Source organism: Choloepus didactylus, chromosome 14 (assembly GCF_015220235.1).
Source record: "Choloepus didactylus isolate mChoDid1 chromosome 14, mChoDid1.pri, whole genome shotgun sequence".
NCBI lineage: Eukaryota > Metazoa > Chordata > Mammalia > Pilosa > Megalonychidae > Choloepus > Choloepus didactylus.
Genome location: NC_051320.1, coordinates 75,270,962 through 75,290,912, shown reverse-complemented (window position 1 = coordinate 75,290,912; position 19,951 = coordinate 75,270,962). Strand labels below are relative to the sequence as shown.

Here is a 19,951-nt window from a genome sequence, read left to right as displayed (position 1 = left end):
TATATCATTTTAAAGACAGGATAGAGAGATAATATAGCGAGATAACCCAGTCTTTCCTTTAGCATGGTTAGAAAAATTATTTAATAAATAAATTTAAATTTATTGACGTAAAATACAAATAAATCCATTTAAATAAACTTAAATTTACTGACGTAAAATACAAGTAAAGAAAAGTATGCCAACCGAAAGGGTTCAGCTTGATGTCTTTTCACAAGTGAAATGCCTGTTCACCACCACCAAGATTAAGTCCCAAGAAGCAACTCTTGTGCCAGCTCCCAATCATTACATTCGTCCCTCCTAAAATTTATAATCCTGATTTCTAACACCATGAATTAGTTTTTAAAATAATTTTGAACTTTCTGTAAATGGGATCATTTGGCCTGCAACTTTTTTTCCCTGTATCGATTCTTTTGCCCAATATTATGTCCATGATATTCATCCATTTTGTTGCATTCAGAAATGGTATCTTCATTGCCATGGCTGTATGGGAGCAGTGTGCTCTATATCTGTGCCAACCCCAGTTATTGTCAGTTGGTTTGACTGTAGCCATTTTGGTGAGAATGTAGTAATATCACATTTTACTTCAAGTTTGCATTACCCTGATGAGACTGGTTCTCCTGCATGTATTCGTTATCTGAATATCTTTTTTTGCGAGACACCTATTCGTATCTCTGGCCTATTTTTTTCTTTTGGATTATCTATCATTTTTCTTCCTGATTTGCTGGATCTCTTTATATATTTTAGATATAAGTCATTTATAGGATATATGTACAGCAAACTTTTTCTCCAATTCTATGGTTTCTTTTTTCATTCTCTTTTATATATTCCATTTTTGTTAGCTTTTACTTCATGGTTAATGTTTTTTGTATCGTGTTTAAGAAATTGTTGTCTACTCCAGGATCAAAAAGATAGACTTCTGTATTATCTTCTAGAAGTGCTACTGTTTTTACTTTTCAAATTTAGATCTACCAAATTTGGTTTACTACCAAATATAGAAACACAATTGATTAATTTGGGGTAGAGTGTTAAGTGGGGTCAGGGTCAAGATTTTTAACTTAACATGAATATCCAGTTGAACCAGCCTCACTTATGGATAGGGTCATCATTTCCCTTTGTAATGCAGTGTCAACTTTGCATAAATCAAGTTTGGAATCTAAAAACATTTCTAAAAAACATATCTTTACTAATAGTTTATATATCATTTTGGATATTCCAGGTGTACAATCATGTCATCTGCAAATAATGACTCATTTTTTTCATTTCCAGTTATTATAATTTTTATCTCATTCTCTTGCATTTTTGTTTTGGTTGGAACTGCTTGTACAACGTTAACTGGAAATAAGGATAGAGGGCTGAGCTTGTCTCATTCCCAAACTCAGGAGAGAAGCATTTACTATTTCATCATTAAGTATGATTTTTACATCTTTTTGTTATTGATATTTCTTTTCAGATTAAGGATGTTTCCTTCTACTTCTCATTAATTAAGAAGTTTTTCAACATGAATGGGTGTACATTTAATCAAATGCCTTTCAAAATTTCTGAGATTCTAACTGAAAATCTGGGGTGTTCTCCTAGACCTCTCCTCCTTGGCATGCCTTGAATTCTAATTCAGTTTGAGCAACCTTCCCATTAAATCCAAACTAAATGTGTTCCCCACTCAACTTCTTCTTCCTCTAGCTCCCCAAAATACCTGTGCCCACTACAAAAGCTCTTGATAAAAGAACAAATGTGATGGAGGGAAAGTTGGAATGCGAAGAAACAGTGATCATAAAGCACACTTTCTCAATGGGTGCAATATTACCCTCAAGGGGATGAGACTCAGCTGTTGGGGAGTGTGCTGGTTTGGATATATTATGTCCCCCAAAACACTACATTCTTTGATGCAATCTTGTGTGGTCACACGTATTAATGTTGATTAGATTGGAACCTATTGATTGAGGGTTTCCATGGAGATGTGACTTAATCAACTCTGGGCAAGACCTCTGATTAGATAATTTCCATGGAGCTGTTACCCCACCCATTCAGGGTGGGTCTTGATTTAATTGCTGGAGCCCTATAAAAAAGCTCACAAACAAAAGGAAATCAGAGCAGCTAAGAGTGACATTTTGGAAAGCAGCTGAGAGGGACATTTTGAAGATGGCCATTGAAAGCTGATGCTGACATTTTGGAGAACGCCATTTTGAAACACAACCTGGGAGCAAGCAGACGCCAGCCATGTGCTTTCCCAGCTAACAGGTTTTCCGGATGCCATCAGGGTTCTTCAGTGAAAGTGCCCTGCTATTGATGCCTTAATTTGGACATTTGCATGGCCTTCAGTCTATAACTTTGTAAGCAAATAAACCTCCTTTATAAAAGCCTATCCATTTCTGGTATTTTGCATAATGGCAGCATTGGCAAATCAGAACAAGGAGTGACAAAAATCTTGCTTCTTTAATACATACCGTGTGTGTGTGTGTGTGTGTGTGTGTGTGTGCGTGTGTGTATGCATGTGTGTGTATAGTCCACCAATTGAAATGAAATTACAATTTCATGGGGGAGTCATTAGGAAAAAATCTCTAAAATGGCCTCTTGGGTGGGGGGTGATTAAAAAAAAAGGTTGAGAAACACTATCTTAACCAATTGAGCTTAAAATGCGTTACTTTCTGAAATTTTACAAAGTCATATGTCCATTGTTTGGAAAAGACCAAAACAAGGGAGGTACTCTGAGGTGGAAACTTCATTAGCTTCATGGTAAAACCACCACAGATGTATACTGGGGCAGGACCAATGAACTATGAGGATGTTAGCCACAGGTGAGTATATAATATAAGCCACAAGATCAAAAACCATCTTAACAATTTCTTTCCTCTGCGGCAGTGCTCTCCATCCTTGCCCTCAAATGCACACTGAAGGGAATTTCTCAAAGGAATGAGTTTTTTTAAAAAGTGGGGAGTAAGGGAGAACTGAAACACAGGATGAGAAGAGAAAGGCCCTGCCCCAGCTCAGACATCAGGCTATCAACCTGCCTACAGGAAGCAACGTAAGCATATATGAAAGGCTCTAGGGTACATCTGTGGCTGCAAAAATTATTGTGCTCCCGGCACTGAGCATCCCCCATCTGTATTATTGCACAAATAACTCTTGCATCTCCTTCTAAAATGCCTTTTCCCATTTCCAAAAAGTTCTTACTATTCTTCAAGATGTCTGTTCTTCCTCAAATCAATCTTGCCTTCCCAGCCAGAAGCATCCTCTCCTCCTCTGACCTTTATAGCACTTGATATTCTTATTTATTTCTCATATGATTCCTACAGTAGTCAAGCTATTCAATACTATAATTCTTTTTGAGGAATTTCTATCTTCCTGAATATTCTGTGACTTCTTTGCAATAATTTGTTCAGCTTTGTGTCTCCAAACTGAGTGGGACCATGACTGTATGCCATGCTTCTGAATATCAGAAGCAATTAGAATCTGCTACCATTGTGGGTAGGAAAGGAATATTTAGATAATGGAAAGGAGGTTACCTATATTTTCTAATATTGAGGTTGTAACTATGTACAGTGCCAGTACATGACTGAAAACAAAAGGAAATGCACACTTGCACTTAAAGTTCCTTATCTTGTTAATAGACCAATATACAGAATTATTAGTTACTTCACTTAAATTAAGAAAGAAAATTATACTATCCTCTACCTATCTTGTGCTTTATGAATAATCATTTCCAACTACTGAACATGTTTCATGGTTTGTGATTCCCATTTTAATGGTATCCAAGATTAGAAGGTAACCCATGGATCCCAGGAGAGTGGTCAGTTTAGAGACTAACAGAATGTTATGCTTGAGTCTATCCCTGAATTCCTGTTTAAGTTTGCTCAAGGCCTTTATTTTTTTTGACCCATGAAACACATTGCTTAGGCATGGAAGAAACAGCTAAGAAACAAAGAAAGAGAAGTCACACTTTAAAAGAAAGAAAAAAGATTGTTTTTGTGATTCCAAAACCTTTAGAAATATGTTAAGATTATGCTCAATTTGCTTTAAATTGCTCTTGCAGAATGGTAAAATGCAGCTTACCCTTCTTGCCAATCGGTCCAGTCTTGCCAATATTGCCCTGGTCTCCTATATCACCCAGGTCTCCTTTAATTCCTGAAAAGCAAAGCATGCCATCTTTTTACCCTAAGGTTTATTCCTTTCTTTTAAAGCTGTGGCTAATATAAGATAATCACTTGAAGGAAATACCAAAAAGTGTATTCTTCTTCCTTTGATATATAACATATATCCCATGCTATGTTATTTATTTTCATGGAGTTATAATGTTCTATTAAAATGTGGGCAAGTATGACAACCATGGGCATGATGATATTAAAATGCTTACTGATGCAGTATTCCTAGAATGACTTCAGCAGAGGATATTTAATCTAAAGATCAGATGAGGAGCTGGGGGAAAGGATTCTTCTATTCTATCTGGATCCATTTTTCTCAGGTCCCTTTTGGCTTCACTTTGGGATTCTATTTCTCCTCTATTTCACAATGTTAGCCACTTCAAAACAGGGGAGGCAGTGTGCAATTATAAAATCTAGTGATTAAAGGAACATCAAAGATTGTCCGCCCAGTTTTCTCCAAAAGAAATATGATTGGAGATCACTGAGTTCCTCCGAAATTGTTATTGATTTTGCTTTTTCCCCCTATGATGATCCAACAAAATTTGTCAGTTATAAAGCTATATTTTTGTGAGAATAGTTTTGTGATGTTTATATACATGTGAATATATATTATATTCTCAAATTGAGATCTCAAGTTTCTGTGAGTCTTTTCTTCCTTGTAAATTGCTCACAATTGGAAAATAATGGTCCAGGGCAACCACCAGTAGTTGGCAAGGAAAGTTCAAGTGATTGGAAGATGCAGGCTGACACATCACAGTCCAGGAGTTACGTTTTGGTGAGGTTTACTCTTGACTCTGAGAGTTACACTGCCTAAGAGTATTGTTTGTTCTCGTCTCCTTTGCCACCAGTTCTCCCAGGCCCCACCATTTGCCCGCCATGCGATTCCTCTGTATAAGGAGAAGGGAGTTAAATACAGAAACCTTGGGGAAAGGTGAGGAAATCACTGGATCAAGGATCTATTTCTGTTCCTTTTTATCTTCCTCTGTAGCTCTTAGCCAGCCAAAAAGTGTTGCCTAGCAGTGGCTTTTTGAGGGGAGATACAGTTATAAACACAGCTGCGTTTCTAAAACTCATAGTTCCTTAGATATTATTCTCAGATACTGCTATTCCTTGGGGCTCCCAGTGTCCCACCCCAGCGGCATTAAGGCTGCAGCTTGAGAAATGCGTATGAGTCTTGTTGACAGGAGATCTCCTAGGAGCTCCCGGGGCAAGTTAATTCATGTCTGTAATACATTTCATGCATCTGTGGGCAAAGGGCTTTATGAAAGTTGCTAATTTCCTGTGCAAGGGTCAAAAGAGAGAGACGAGCCATTCTAATGTCAGACTGTAAATTTCATATCATTTTACCTACCTTTTGGCCCCGCACGTCCCACCTTGCCATGCTTTCCCTCTTCTCCTAGATCACCTTTTTCACCATCATCTCCTTTTGAAACAGAAAATGAGTGAGAGTGAAGTAGCTCACATAGTAACATAAGCACGTACTCCCCAGGGTGAGGTAAACATGGTTGGAATTCATCCTCTAGCTCCGTGTTTGCCTTCCAAACATGATATGAGTATGTATCATATGTGGACTGGACGCAGATAAAAAAGAAGACATGTCCAATATCTTTTCTCTTTCGCTTTTCTTCTCATCTAACTCTATGTTTAAAGAAATATATTGATGGTGAATTGCTACGAAGTTTGTTTAGCCAGACATGTCTTTATTCTTGCTGGAGAATGTGGCAAGTTATGGGAGCATGGGGCACACATTGCATACATAACATTTACACACATGCATTTATTCCTCCCTGGATGCATGTTTGGGAACCCTAAAATTTTAGGTGTGTATCAGGCAGTCATTAACAGGAGACTAAGACTGGGGAACAGCTGTAAAGCACTTCTGTGTGCACAGCAACTGTCTTAGTCATAGGTGGGGCTAGCAAAGAAGACTGAATGAATGGTTTAATGGGAGATGCCCTGGGCTGTGAGTCACATGTCCTGGATATTAATGTCATGGTAGCCACTGACGGGTTGATCAAGTTCAGTGATTGAGCTTATTAGCTCTGGAGTAAGACAAATGTGGATTTAATTCTCAGCTCCACCACTCACTATCTGGAGAAACTTGCATACATTTCTTCCTCTTCTGAGTGTCATTTTCCTTTCCGGTAAAATAGAGTAATACTTGATGCAGGGGACTCTAAAGAAGATTAAATAATATGCAAAAATAAATTTGCATAAAATATCTGGAAACTTATCAATGCTTGGATGGTCCTGTTGCTATTCCTTGCTTCAGCTTCGCTTTCCTCATCCTCCAAGTGGCAATAAAACCTGCCCTCCCTGCCTCTCCCAGTTATTTTAGGATCAACAAGGTGAGCATGTGGCTGTGCTTTGAAAATATAAAGCACAGCACACACAATATTATGACCAGATACTGACATTATCATCATTGCAATCTCAGGAAATGAAGGAGTCCTGTTCATCACCACAAGAATAAAGTAATGACAAAAATTTCTAAGGAGAACAAAGAAGCTGCTGGGATTACACAGTTTGAGAAAGAGAAAGTTGAGGTGTGTATCGATTTACCAGAAAAAGCAAGGCCCAGTCATTTTCTTTCTTTGTTTTCTTTTCTTCTGAAAATTTAATGTTAAAATTTTAAATGAAAGCATGAGTAATGCATTGAAGTTTTGGGTTTCCAGGCTGCGAGGTATGTCAAGCATCGGAATGGCTCACAAGTGAAACTATAGAAGCGCCTTCTGGCAGGCTTTCAAAAAAGAATGCATGGATGATTTGTGTGGTCAGGGCAGAAGGGTGAAATGGGTGGACTAGGGAACATGTCTTGGTTCTTGTAGCTAAAGTCAATAATTAGTGTTTATTGAGCACTTCTAATGTGTGGCAAGCACCATGCTAAGGACTTGACATGGAATCACCACAGCAAATCTAGGAGGTGGAAATTGCTTTTGCTCCATTTTAGGAAAGGAAAAAGTAAGATTTAAAGAGGGTAAGTTGCTTGTGTATTGTTACAGAGCTTGTGAGTTATAGAAATAGGATTAAAAGCCATGTATGTCTCTTCCACTCCAGATCTCTAACAGTATACAGTTGCCCTGTCCAGTCTAACCTTCTGTGACGCTTAACAGATTGTGGAGTTTAAAGAACTAGGCACTCTGCCAAATTTTTCAGAGCAGGCATGGGACATGCAGAAAGAACTACAGCTTTTTTTTTTTCACTTTTAAAAAAGAAAGACAGAAGGAAAGGGGGAAAAATACAACAGCTTATAATCTCAATGACTTAATGTATCTTTGACATAGTTTAGTGATTGAGCCTGGCTTTCCTTCTCACTGGCTTAGGAAATTTGGGAAAACCTTTAAAATTTCTGAGCCTTGTTTCACTCATTTGTAAAATGGACAAAATAATACCTTTTACACAGAGTTATCGTAAAGATAAAGTTAGAAAAGTGCTTTTTCCTCAGGAAGCCGTCTCTAAATCTCCTAGGATGGGCTAAATTCTCCCTCTAATTACCTCTGTTGTTTAAAATATCACTTTATTACTAATGCCCCAGTTTATCCATGTTCACCCTTATATTTGTCTGTTACCTCCAGAATGGCAGGGACCATCATTTTTTCACTCTAGCATCCCCAGAATTTAGCTCAGTTCCTGTCTCTGGTTCTTAATAAATACAGTTGAACTGCACTTTTTTGAAGCAAAAAATATTTTACATTTGTAATAGTAGTATTTATTGAGTACCATGTGTCAGAACTGTTCTTAGCACTTGAATATATTCTATCATTTGATCCCCTCAACAACCTTTGAGATGGGTACTACTCTTAGCTCCATTTTACAGATGAGAAAATGGGGGCAAAGAGAGGTTCAGTAACTTGCTCAGGGTCACACAGCTCATAAGTGGTAAAACCACTTATGGATTTGAACCTGGGCATTTGTCTTCACATCCTGTGTTCTGAACTAGCTGGTGATTTGGAACAAATTCCTGTTTTAACATTTCTGGGTCTTGGATTGCTACGCTGTACAATGGGATTTAAAAATGCATGTCTGCTCACCATAAGGCAAAATCAAAGCAAGCATGCCTGTGAAGCACTTTGTAAATCATAAAGCCACACAAATGTGAATTATCAGTGCTATTATTATATCCCCTCCCTTCTTCCTCTTCTCTGGAGAGAGTCAGGTAACTGACTCAGCCATCTGCCACTTCCTGGTGGCTCCTGACAGAGACTTGGGAGGATGAAAATAGGATTATCATCCTTCTGACTTGTGTGCCTGCATTCCAGCCTGGTGCTGAGCAGGATGCTGGCAGAGATGAAGTAAACAACCTGCACCCTTATCTTCAGCTCTGGTCCTTGGTTCATTTGCTCTTTGGGACTTTCTTTAATGAGAACAGAAGAGGAGTATAAAAGAAAGCTTTGGAAAGAATCCCATACATGGCTCACAAGTTGTCTGCTTTTATCTTCTTGGCAACCTTTCATTGGATTAGTAGGGCAGTTTAGACTTCCTTTCCAGCATTTAAAAATAGCCACTTATACTTGAAAATTAAATGAAAAGCTATAAGCTGAAATGAACTAATTTCAATTTTATGAAAAAGTTTTGCTTCAGCCCCACCAGGATGGCAGCTTTCTGTGATCATCTCCAGTAGAATTCAGCAGAGGGCAAAGATGACCCATCTTTCTTGGGTAAGATGTTGTTTATTTGTTTGTTTTTTTTCCCAAAAGGAAAAACTCTTAAAATTAAATTCTAGTGGCCCATGCTCAGAGGACGTTGTTATTAAAAATTAGTGATTTGGTTTGGAATTGCTAAAGAGAAATCACTAGAAGCTGTACTTTTTCCATTGCCAGAGTAATCTTATAAATTGGGGAGAAGTTATTAGCAAACTTTCTCATGATCAGCCTGAGAACTGAGTGGGATACATAGCATGGTATGATTTTTTAACAAGGACTCCTGCCTGAAATATCCTTCTCACCCCTTCTGACACCTTCTTTCCATATGCATTAACAACATCCTTGTTCCTGGGAATTCTAAATGCCTTATCGATTGTACCCCAGACTGCTCACATATATCAGGTGCAGTCACACAGTCATACAATGGCTCACCCCACAATACTTGTTCCCTCCCCAATCACAAGCTTCGTCACTTGGCTAAAGTAAGTTAAGCAGGATTTGGGGCCTCCTTGGGACCTGCTGTTGTTTGTCTTCTCCCCATTCAACCAGTTTATCAGATCCTCTGTGTCTCCACCTACTCCACATCTGTCCTGAATTTCTTTCAGTGAAGTCACCACCCCCAGCTCTCCCCAAAGCAAAGGCAGTGAACTGCACTCTGGAGCAAGTCATTTCATTTCTCTGAGCCTCAGTTTCCTCATCTATAAAAGGAAGAAAATAATCTCTGCCTCATTGGGTTGTGGTGGACTAGAGAAGACAATAAAGGAAAAGTGCTTGGCAAAGTGCCTGACACATGGTAAACCCAGGTGTTCTTGCTTTAGGAAAACAGAAGAGAGATACAAAAATGATTGTCATCTTCATCATTGTCATTATCTTCTTCATCATCTTGATTTTGAACCTTCCATCGTTTACTATCTTAATTCTTATCTCATAGTCATTATTTACTTTTTATTTGACCGTGCCTTTTTTTTTTTTTTGCTTTTTACTGTGACAATTTACACACATTTAAAGATACACATATAGATATTGATATATACCTATTGATGAAATCCAACAACTAACATTTTTGCCATTGCTTCATCTAACATTTTGCTAAATTTAAAAAATTAAATTATAGAAATCATGATACTATAATACTTCAGCAAGTATCTCTAAAAGGTAACAGCATTTTCCTAACTAAGCATGATACCATTATCACAATCTTACTTTTTAAAGGGTTGCAAGTATTTGCTAAAGTCACCTTCATGAGTTCTGTGATCTTATTTATCTTGAGTTCATACTACTGTTACAATTTATTTAATAAAAAATGGAAGTGAGCATTTAGAAAAAGAAACAGCAATCTAGAGAAGCATGTCTAGGGTCTCTGAAAACAAATGAAAAATAATTCCGTTTTCTCTTCTGAAAGGGCTCCTGATGGATCAAGGGATGCTATAAACAGAGTGGCTGGAAGAAGACAAACTTCCCTTGGCCATTTACAGAAAATGCTGGCTACTGGGGAGGTGGAAGGCTAAACTGATGAAATCCATGGGCTCTGATCCTGGGTTCAAGTCCTCAAATTTCTCACCAGCTTTGTGAGTTTAGGTGTGATATTTAACTCTTAAAGTGTCCATTTTCTTATCTAAAACTGAAAATCACTAGAGTAACCTGCCTGCTCTAGAATCTCTCAAAATGAGGGGTGTTCCCCTAGTCTGAGATACATGGTACTTTGAACCATTTAAAAAGATTTGCAATGAAAATTGCAGATATAGAAAGAAACCAATCATATAGTTTCTCATGCTCTTTATTCCCTGTCAAATGAAATGCCAAGCAATTCCCAGTGTTATCTACACTGCCCACTGCCTGCAGGTGGGATTCCTTACCTGCTCAAATAGTCCTAGTCCCTAGAACTGGCACCGATCACTTTGTTCAGGAGAGCCAACAGGAGAAAGGTGATGTGTAGCTTAGAACCAGGCCATGCAAGCATGGTTTGCTGACCTCTAGAGGCAGCAGTGGATGAACTCAGTAGAGAACTTATGGGCCATGGTGACATTTCATCACAGCAATCATTCCTCATTTGAGACACTGAGGATCAGTTTTCTTCATATTTCTTTTACTAAAAGTACAAAAAGCAAGTTAGCATGACTTATAAATGAAGAATGATTTGTAGATACTACAAGTTTGCATCTTCATTACAGTGATGCAGTTATCTGGGGAAAAGGGAGACCCAGATTTTCGCCAACATTGCTGTATTAATGTTCTAGGGCTGCTAGAACAGATTACCACACACAGGGAGGCACAACACAACAGAAAATCATTTTCTCATGGTTCTGGAGGCTAGAAGCCTGAAATCAAGGTGTTTGGCAGGGCTCTGCTCTCTCTGAAGGCTCTAAGAAGAAGCCTTTCTTGCCTCTTCCTAGCTTCTGCTGGCTCACGGCAATCCTTGGTGTTCCTTGGCTTATTATTGCATCATTCCCATCTCTGCCTTTTGTCTTCGCATGGCCTTCTTCTCTATGTGCATCTCTCCTCTTCTTATAAGGACACCAGTTATTGGATGTCTAGAGTGACCTCATCTTATCTAATTACATCTGCAAAGACTCTATTTCCAAATAAGATCACATTCTGATGTTCTGGGTGGCCATGAGTTTGTAGTGGGGGGTAACTATTTGATCTACTACACTTGCTTAAGAATAATAAATGACAGTGTAAGTGTTTTAATCTCATATTATTCTCATGAATAGAAAAAAAAGTATTTACATGGCAGTGGGATGGGGGATGTGCTAGGAGATTTTTCTGAGATTCTTCCCTAATTTAACCTCCTATGATTATGATGAATGAGCATGAAATAAGATCATTCATGTAAAAACAATTAACACTTTTCCTAACACATTTAAAGTATTCACAAAATATTGTTTATTCTGGCCCTACAGGAGGCATATGGTTACAAAGGAACCAAGTACATCTTAGTCTATAGGAAACTGTGCCTTTAAGTAGAAAAGCTGTCCCAGGGAAAATCTTATATGGAAGATAGTAGCTCTTAACAAAAATTCAATTGGCCAAGGGACTCAGGCTTTAGGAGCCACAGGACTTTCAGCAGAAGGGAGACTCATTCAAGTTTTCTTTGGGAGCTTCATGCAATGGACAGAGCAGTAGTTTTATACTTATACAGACTTAGGCTCCAACCCTAAATCTTAACAGCTCCTTAACCTTATACCCAATAATTAGCCTCTCTGCTTCAGTTCTTATTTTGGAAAATGGGGTGATGACACTTTTCTCAGAAGGTTACTTGAAGATTAAATGAGCTTACAAATATAAAGTTCATAGAAGAGCCCTTGTATTGATCCAATACATATATTTAGTGAATAGTGAACATCTTTTGCTTTTGCCTACCTGGTATCCACTCCCTGTGATTCTTTTGGTAACATCCCCACCATTTTCCACAGGAAACCACACTCATCCACTCTCAAGCCATGTGGTTCAGATTTTATCCACAGTAATTGGTTCAGCAATGGGCATGCAACCCAAAAAGAGCCCCAAAGTCTCAATTTGAGGATTTTTGTATAAGTCTCAAAACCATGGTGTGGTAGATTGAATTATGTACCCCAATTTAGAAATATTCTTAATCTTAATCTACATTTCTGAGAGTGAATCCATTATAAACAGGACTTCTTGAAAGTGTTATTTTTAGTTAAGGTATGGGCCAACTGACTGAGTGTGGGCCTTAATTTGGATTACAGGAGGTTTTATAAAGAGTCAGAAGCCAGAAGTCAGTGGGGACCCAGAAGAGAAAGGAGAGAATATTGCCATGTGACATGAGGCAGGGATTCAAGCCAAGGAACCCCCAGGATTTCTGCAAGCTAGCACTAGAATGTTACTGATCCTGGAAGGAAGCAAGCCTTCCAGTCCTGAAACCATGAGACAATAAATTCCCGTTGTTTAAGCCAACTCATTTTGTGGTATTTGTCGTAACAGCCTGGAAAACTAAGATATGGGTACTTGCTCTTTCTGCAGATGTTGAAAAGAGGACAGGCTATCACTGAAGTGACTAAATCTATTTTATCATCACAAAGGGAGTGCTTGCCTTATGGAGTCATTATAGAGGAAAGTAGAGGGGTGATGGCTGAGTCCTGAAAACATCACTCAAGTTCCCAAAGCTATCTGAGCCTGAATCCATCACTATTAAATTCCCCTTTACTCCTCCATTTGTTTATGTGTTTTTTTTTTTGTTTGATTAATCAGTTTAAGTTTGGTTTGAGTCTGTTTTCTTTCACTTTCAAACACAAATTTCATTACTAATACAACTGCTAGACTCTGATCAGGAGAATAGGAGGAAGTTGAGGCCTCTAGAGAAGATGGGCCTGTAAGCAGATAATTCCTGTAGTACACGCTAGAAGAATGTTATGGGAGCACAAAGGAGGAAACACCCATCTCTACCTGTCCATACGTCAAAACTCTCTCCTGTTCTTCTTGGTCAGAAAGGAAGTGAATGGGGTCTCTTGGACTGGGAGACACCTCCATAAACTTACATCTGAAGTTAAATGTAAAGAAAATAAACTAAAATGCAAATTTGCATTTGTACATTCTATGTGAACTTTATTTCAGTGTATTTGGTCCAGGTCCATGGCTTTGCCCCAAGATAATTGGTGGCACTTGTCCAATCTTGCTCTTTAGTGACAAGCACAGTGCTAGGGTGACACTGATAAATCAGCCCCAGAGATGCTCGATTGTGGTGTATCAGTCTCCCAGTGCCTTTGGGGACTTTCACTTTGGTGCGAAACATGGTACACTTGCTGCCACACTCCATCTCCCAACTGTCCCATCGGACATACGGGCCACCTTCTTTGGGTTGTCCTGTCATTTGGCCACTGAGCATGTGGTTTGATGAGACAGAGATGGATCTGTGGCAGATTTTGGCTTTGAATGTCAAAATCTTTTGGGGGATGTTATTTCATCTCAGGCCAGGCTGAACAATACCATTTAAAGTAGTTTTGACTGCAGGCAGTACCAGAACTCTTGAACATACACTCGTCTCAGGGTGACGTCAAATCCATGACCCTCCGAATCTAGAAGTTCCTTTAGTGTAGGGAACAACAAGGGCTGACTCTTCAAAGGATTTGGTATCATCAGTGTGTCTATTCTGCCGTATTCAAATATGGCTGATTTTGCCTGAGATTTGTTGTCTCTTCTAACGGATCCAGGCTCAACTCATCAGCTGAGTTGATTAGGGTTACTTCATAGTTAAAATGGGAAAAGGATTTCTCTTTAGAAGACTTACTCTTAACTGTATGGTCAAATAACATGCATGAGCAGTGTGCCTTTGTTTCCTTTTCTTTAAAATAGGCCAACAATCCCAACATAGTCAGTGGAGCTAAAGCGAAATAATGAGTAAAACCTTTGTAATTCTAAAGAATCCTATTCACATAATTTGTTTAACAGATATAAGTATCATCAAGTGGCCACAAGAGACCTGAAATGATGCTTCCAGAGTTTTCATATCAGGAGCAATCATGATAAATAACTTAAAAAAACTGAATTATTTAGATACCACGTTATGAGTCTGCGAGTGTCAGATTTTTACTACGCATAATTACAATTCTTTTAGAAAAGGGTATAGAATGCTATATAAAATATAATTCAAAGAACTTTTGTTAAATGATAGACTATTACAGATCAAATACATACATCAAAAAAGACTGGCTATAGGTTGGACTATCTTCAAAAGATGTGAGGGAGGCCAAATAAATTTTTCAGAAATGGAATTTCATAAATATAAATAAGAAGCATAAGAGGCAGATAAGTTGTTCCTGGCCTATACGTGTTGTCAATCACCCGGAGGTCAAAAGAATGACTTCTTAGGGCACAGACAGTAGCTAAAGGAAAATATTCCTTCTAGACTGAAAAAAAATAACAAAAAATAGGACAAATATTCTTAGTCTCCCTTGGGTTTAGTTAGCTTATGGTTTGCTAATAATTACTGAGGCCTTGACACTATGCCTCATACTCTATATGTGCTTTAATGGCTTAACTGATTTTTCCTCACACAGCCCTATGAGGTGTGTTATGGATTGAATTATGTCCCCTAAAAAGGTATGTTGAAATCCTAATCTCAAGTACCTCAGAATGTGACTATTTGGAAATAGGATCATTGCAGATGGAATTAGTCAAGTTCAAATGAGCTCATCCTGGAGTAAAGTGGGCCCTTTATCCAATGTGATGGATATCCTTATAAGAAGAGGAAACTTGGACACAGCCAGGGAGTGACAGATGGGAAAACGCCATGTGATGATGAGGCAGAGAATACCATGCATTGCTGGCAAGCCACTACCAGAAGCCAGGAGAGAGGCAAGAAACAGATTTTTCCCTACAGACAGAGAGAGGAACAATGGTTCAGAATATCCACGTAATGGAATATAAAAGTTATAAAAGCTAAGCCACTGGGAATCTGGAATGAGTTCTAGTTCTAGTCCTGCCACTAATTAGCAGCTGTGTGACCCAGAACAAGGTATTTTATCTCTTTGGGCCTCAGTTTTCACAAATATCAATAACTGGGATTCAACCCAATGACCTGTGAGTCAGTGAGGCTTCCGAATCTGAGTGTGAAAAAGACCTTGATCTTCCTGGGCATATCGGGTCCTGTGGGGCAGTCACGAGAAGGCCTACCCGCATGGGAGGCGGAGGAGTCTACTCGGAAATAGCTTAGATTGTGTCAGTCACTGGGATCCAGATCCAGGCCCAGTAAAACAGTGGGTGGCCACAGAGAAGTCCATTGCCTAGAATTTAAAAGGTTTGTTGAGAAAAGGGAGTATCCTGGAGTAGAGAGATGAACAAAGCCTCTGTTGTCAGAGAGAGAGGCAATTGTGCACATGTTACATGTTCTGGTACTCAGATGTGTGGGGATAAATTCTGAGGTAGCTATTTCACCTGGCCCCATAAAATATTGCAGTGCAGTCAACACAGCTTTGGGGCCCCTCTGACACTTACAGGCTGAATGGAGCACAGGCTTTGAAGTCCCAAGAGAAATGGACTGAGTTCCAACCTGCCTCCTGTCTGTGTGGCTTTGGGCTAGGGACTTAATAGGTCTGAACCTCAGTTTCTTCATATGTCACATGAAAATTATAATGTTTTCACTCTCATAGTTTAATGAGATATTCAATTTAATAATGCCTGTAGAGCATTCACACAGTGCGTGGCGAACAGCATTGATTATTACTGTTTCCACAACTGATTGAAGTTGTCGTTGGAGCCATGCTCCAGGGGAGAGAGCCATTCCCTGCCCCGTGATTTCATCACAGGCGCTTGGTGGAAGAGTCTTGACGGGTACTTGCAGGAGCTGCAGGGACCTCGGAAGTAGCCTAAAAGCCTTCCTTACTGAGTGAGGTGACTGAGTTAGTGACCAGGTATAGGCTGAGACAGGCACAGCCTGGGAAACTGGGGAATGATGTTCTTCGCAGGAAAGTGGTGGCCTCAGGTGGGAGGGTTCTTCGACTTTAGAGAAGTGGTTCAATGGCAGTTTCCCCCATGAGCAGCCCCATTCGAGGACAAGCACGGCACTTTCTGGGAAATGGAGGACATACTTGGAGGATGGTTTCAAGAAGCCAGATTAGTAGGTCAAGGCTACAAGCTCAAAATTTGGGAGATCTTGGAAATGTGGATTCATTTATTAAATAAAAAAAAATTATTTATTGAGTACCTGCTATGTGTTAGGAACTCTTCTAGGACAGGGTCCCTGCTTTTATGAAGCTTGCATTCTAGGACTGACAGTAAAGAGATTTTCATTTACTAATTCCTGTGAAAATAATAAAAGGTCTTGGCAAATATGCTGGAGAGTGAAGAGGTAGTCAGGATGGGCCTCACTGAGCAAATGACATTTGAGATAAAATCTGAACAAAGAAAAGGAACTATGTGAAGATCTGGGGTGAGGTTGGACCTGACAGAGGGAGCAGCAAGTGTGGAGACTGACTCAGCAATGAGAGAGAAAGCAGCAAGCCTGCAGCAAACTACAAGCAGAAAAGCAGTTTGGAATGAGGTGGGGAAATAGGGAGATACCAGATCACAAAGGGCCTTGAAGGCCACACATGCAAAAATATCATTGCAGGAAAGAAACCCCTGAAGTAAAAAGTTAGCAGAAACCAAAATAAACAATAGGGTGAGGGAGCATTACCTTCCAAACAAACGAACGAAGTAATGGAGTTAATTATCAAAGAGAAGATATGTCAACACTTTCATCGTATTTTGATATCCAACCCAATGTTGGACTGTGAAGTTGTATGAACTCTGATCTTTGCCGGTGGTGGGGTGAGGTGGGGTGGGGTGGGGTGGGGGTAGCAAAAGGTAGCAGATCCTCATGATGACTGTTCTTGGGCATTGTCTAACCCATTTCTTATCACCAAAAAGGGGCTGGTGGACTGTTTCCAAACCTGATTCTAATACAAACTAGATGTCAGGGAATGACCTTGGATCTAGAGCCAGAAGACTGGGGATGAAGTTCAAGTTCATGGCTGTATTATACCTACTGAAGGATCTTGTACAACCCACTAGGCTCACTGAGATCATCTCCTTGTCTTTAAATTTAAAGAAATTGCTATCACACAGGGCAATTATGAGAATTAAACAAGAGAATGTTCTTGAAAGTACCTTGAATATTGTACAGCATCACCCAAATATCTTATCCATCCTAAAACTATTTTTTTAACATTTCTTGTTCAATTTCTTGTCATTCATTGTCATTTTTCAAGTAAAACCACTAGAGGTCAGAATTTCACATAGATTGTTCAAGGAAACCAAAAGGTGAAAAAAAAAAAAAAAAAAAAAAAAAGAACCACTGCACATTTTTCCTACTAAGCAGCATGGATAATACATTGAAGGAATAGAAGGGAAAATAAAGACGGCTTTCCACAAAGAAACTCTGATAAATGTAACAATGCTTGTCCCCCAAATTGTCAGTCAACAGACTAAGATAGATAAGGAGAGGAAAGAAAGATAAGAATGTGTTAAATATCTATTTATGATGTCTATCTATAATGATTATCTTATATTATTCTAATGATTATCATATTATTCTCAAAACAGACTTAGGAAGAAGGCCCATTTTGCAAATAAATAAAATGAGACATCAATAGATATAATGCCATTCAATCAAAATCACACAGATTAAATGCAGCGTCCGTTTCTTTCCACCATATCATGCTTTAGGAATAATACAGTAAAAAAATGGTATCTGTATGTTGGATCATATAGCTGTTTAGAATTACTAGAATTACTGGTTCCACATGCAGCTCTAAATAATGTATTTAGTTTTCCCAGTCTCCCAAATGAATTTAGGGAAAACTCAATTTATTGTTTGTTTCTCAGAATATCTAGGTGTTTCTGAGGGCAGTGCTGGTAAATGTAGTTTTGAGATAATTAGCCATGGAGGAAAATAGACACCAACTTGATTTGGGGGGAAAAATGTGCTGAATAGAAGCAATAACCTAGACCTTTAAAAAGATACTTAGCCACTGAACATTTTGTTTGTTTGTTTGTTTGTTTGTTTCATTTTGTAGACCTAACCACACAAATTTGCCCTGTTTGGGGGTGGGGAGGGGCTGTCAAAGTATTCAAGAAGGAAGGAAGGTGGGCGGCAGTTTACACCGCGAGGGAAGGTGCCACCTTGCTTTTTTGTGTATATAAAACACCCAGCACAGTGCAGTGGAGAACATGCCTCCCTGTACACGCTTAGGCACTTTGCAAAGAAAAAGAGTTAACTGGGCCCTGATCCTCAAGAATTTGCAATCAAAAGCTAAGCTTGGAATGAGGATACTCCAGGGACAGGGGCCTTAACCTCCTTAGCTTCATACCCCTCAGATCTAACATGATGTCTGGGGCTTAGGTGTTTGGTACATTCTGTAATCACGGAATGTCAGAACTAAGGAAATAACTTGGAAACCAGGCTCCGGGTGAAGAAGTGGAAATCACACCAACTTCTATGACAGACTTCTCTCTGAAGCCTCGTGTTCTGGAGTGCCTCTTCCCAATCCTTCTTCCCCAAGAGGACCCATTTCTTCATTCTCTCACACATCTGTCCTGTAATCATCTCATAAGTTCAACACAGGCTCAGGAAGAGCATTAAGGAAGTTCACATTATTAGAAATCTTAACAGTTTCCAATGGAAAGGGAGAATTTTTGTTTTAGGTAAAGAAGGGAGGGTGAGAAGACTCAGGCCCTCAGCAATTATTTATTGCATCTGGATTGAAGTCATAAAATGAGATAAAGTGGTTTCTTAAAATAAGTATTTACAAGTATACTACTTGCCTTTTTCCTGGAAGATCTTTACTTGCACTTTGTAAACTCTCAAATGCTGGGATTCTTTTCCCCCAAGCCCCTTCTACTCATTTTCTCTTCTTGTTTCTGCCAAGCTCTACCCACTACTTAGAATGCCTTGCCTAAACGAATACCATCTGCCTAAAAGAATCATAACTAAGGCCCCTCTCAAACACCCCTTCTCAGTAAATCTCCTCTGCCCTTCCTTTACCCTCCTAACTGATTTATTGTTCTATTGCTTATGATACCAATTTATATTATTTAATACATTATTATATTACAGTGTATTGCATATGGTTCTCAAATCCCCTACCCCTTATGTCTTGAGATCTTTAAAGAAAAGACTATATGTCCTTTGTGTCTTTGTACCTCTAGTACTTAAAATATTGCTTAGCACTTATAGATGTTCAGTATATGCTGGCTGAATTGGAATGAATGGCATTGTTGAATTGGAGTGCATTACATTTTGGACGTTATTTTAACAACACTTGGTCTTCTCTTCACGTTGTTTGAAAATGCAGTTTCTCTGCAAGGAAAATTGTTTAACACTGCTGTTCTCATAGATTCTCCCATTTGCAGGGACAAGGAAAACTAGTTCTCATCGTGGCCCTCCCCTCCAAAATCCCCAGAGTAACACAAAGTTTCCCATATTCTATGAAAAGTCCAGTAACAGTTTTAAGTAAATACTTATTTCTAATTAAAACTTTCTTTTCTGAACACTTGCCCTCACATTATTCATTCATTCACCCAAGAAATTATTTGGAAGCCCCAAGGTCTCATTGTTCCTCCCTGCACTTATTTTATGGTATCAAAGGTTAAAATTTGGATTGCAATCTTAGGAGGAAATTAATTCACTGATTAAAAAATGCACTTTAAGCATCACACATTTAAATAAGGGAC

The 19,951-nt window shown here is 38.9% G+C and overlaps 1 protein-coding gene across 4 annotated transcripts in view; it reads right to left on the bottom strand.

Annotated features, from left to right (window-relative positions):
- Positions 1-19,951, bottom strand: part of COLEC10 (collectin subfamily member 10) — a 31,347-nt gene that overhangs the window by 10,355 nt on the left and 1,041 nt on the right. For all 4 annotated transcript variants that reach the window (XR_005211724.1, XM_037803552.1, XM_037803554.1 and 1 more), the window contains exons 2-3: positions 5,488-5,559; positions 4,048-4,119 (exon numbers count right to left, since the gene is read on the bottom strand). Coding sequence is in view for 3 of the 4 variants with exons in the window: in XM_037803552.1 (XP_037659480.1) it covers positions 4,048-4,119; positions 5,488-5,559 (144 nt within the window). In the remaining variant the exon portion in view is untranslated. The remainder of the gene's footprint in view (positions 1-4,047; positions 4,120-5,487; positions 5,560-19,951) is intronic.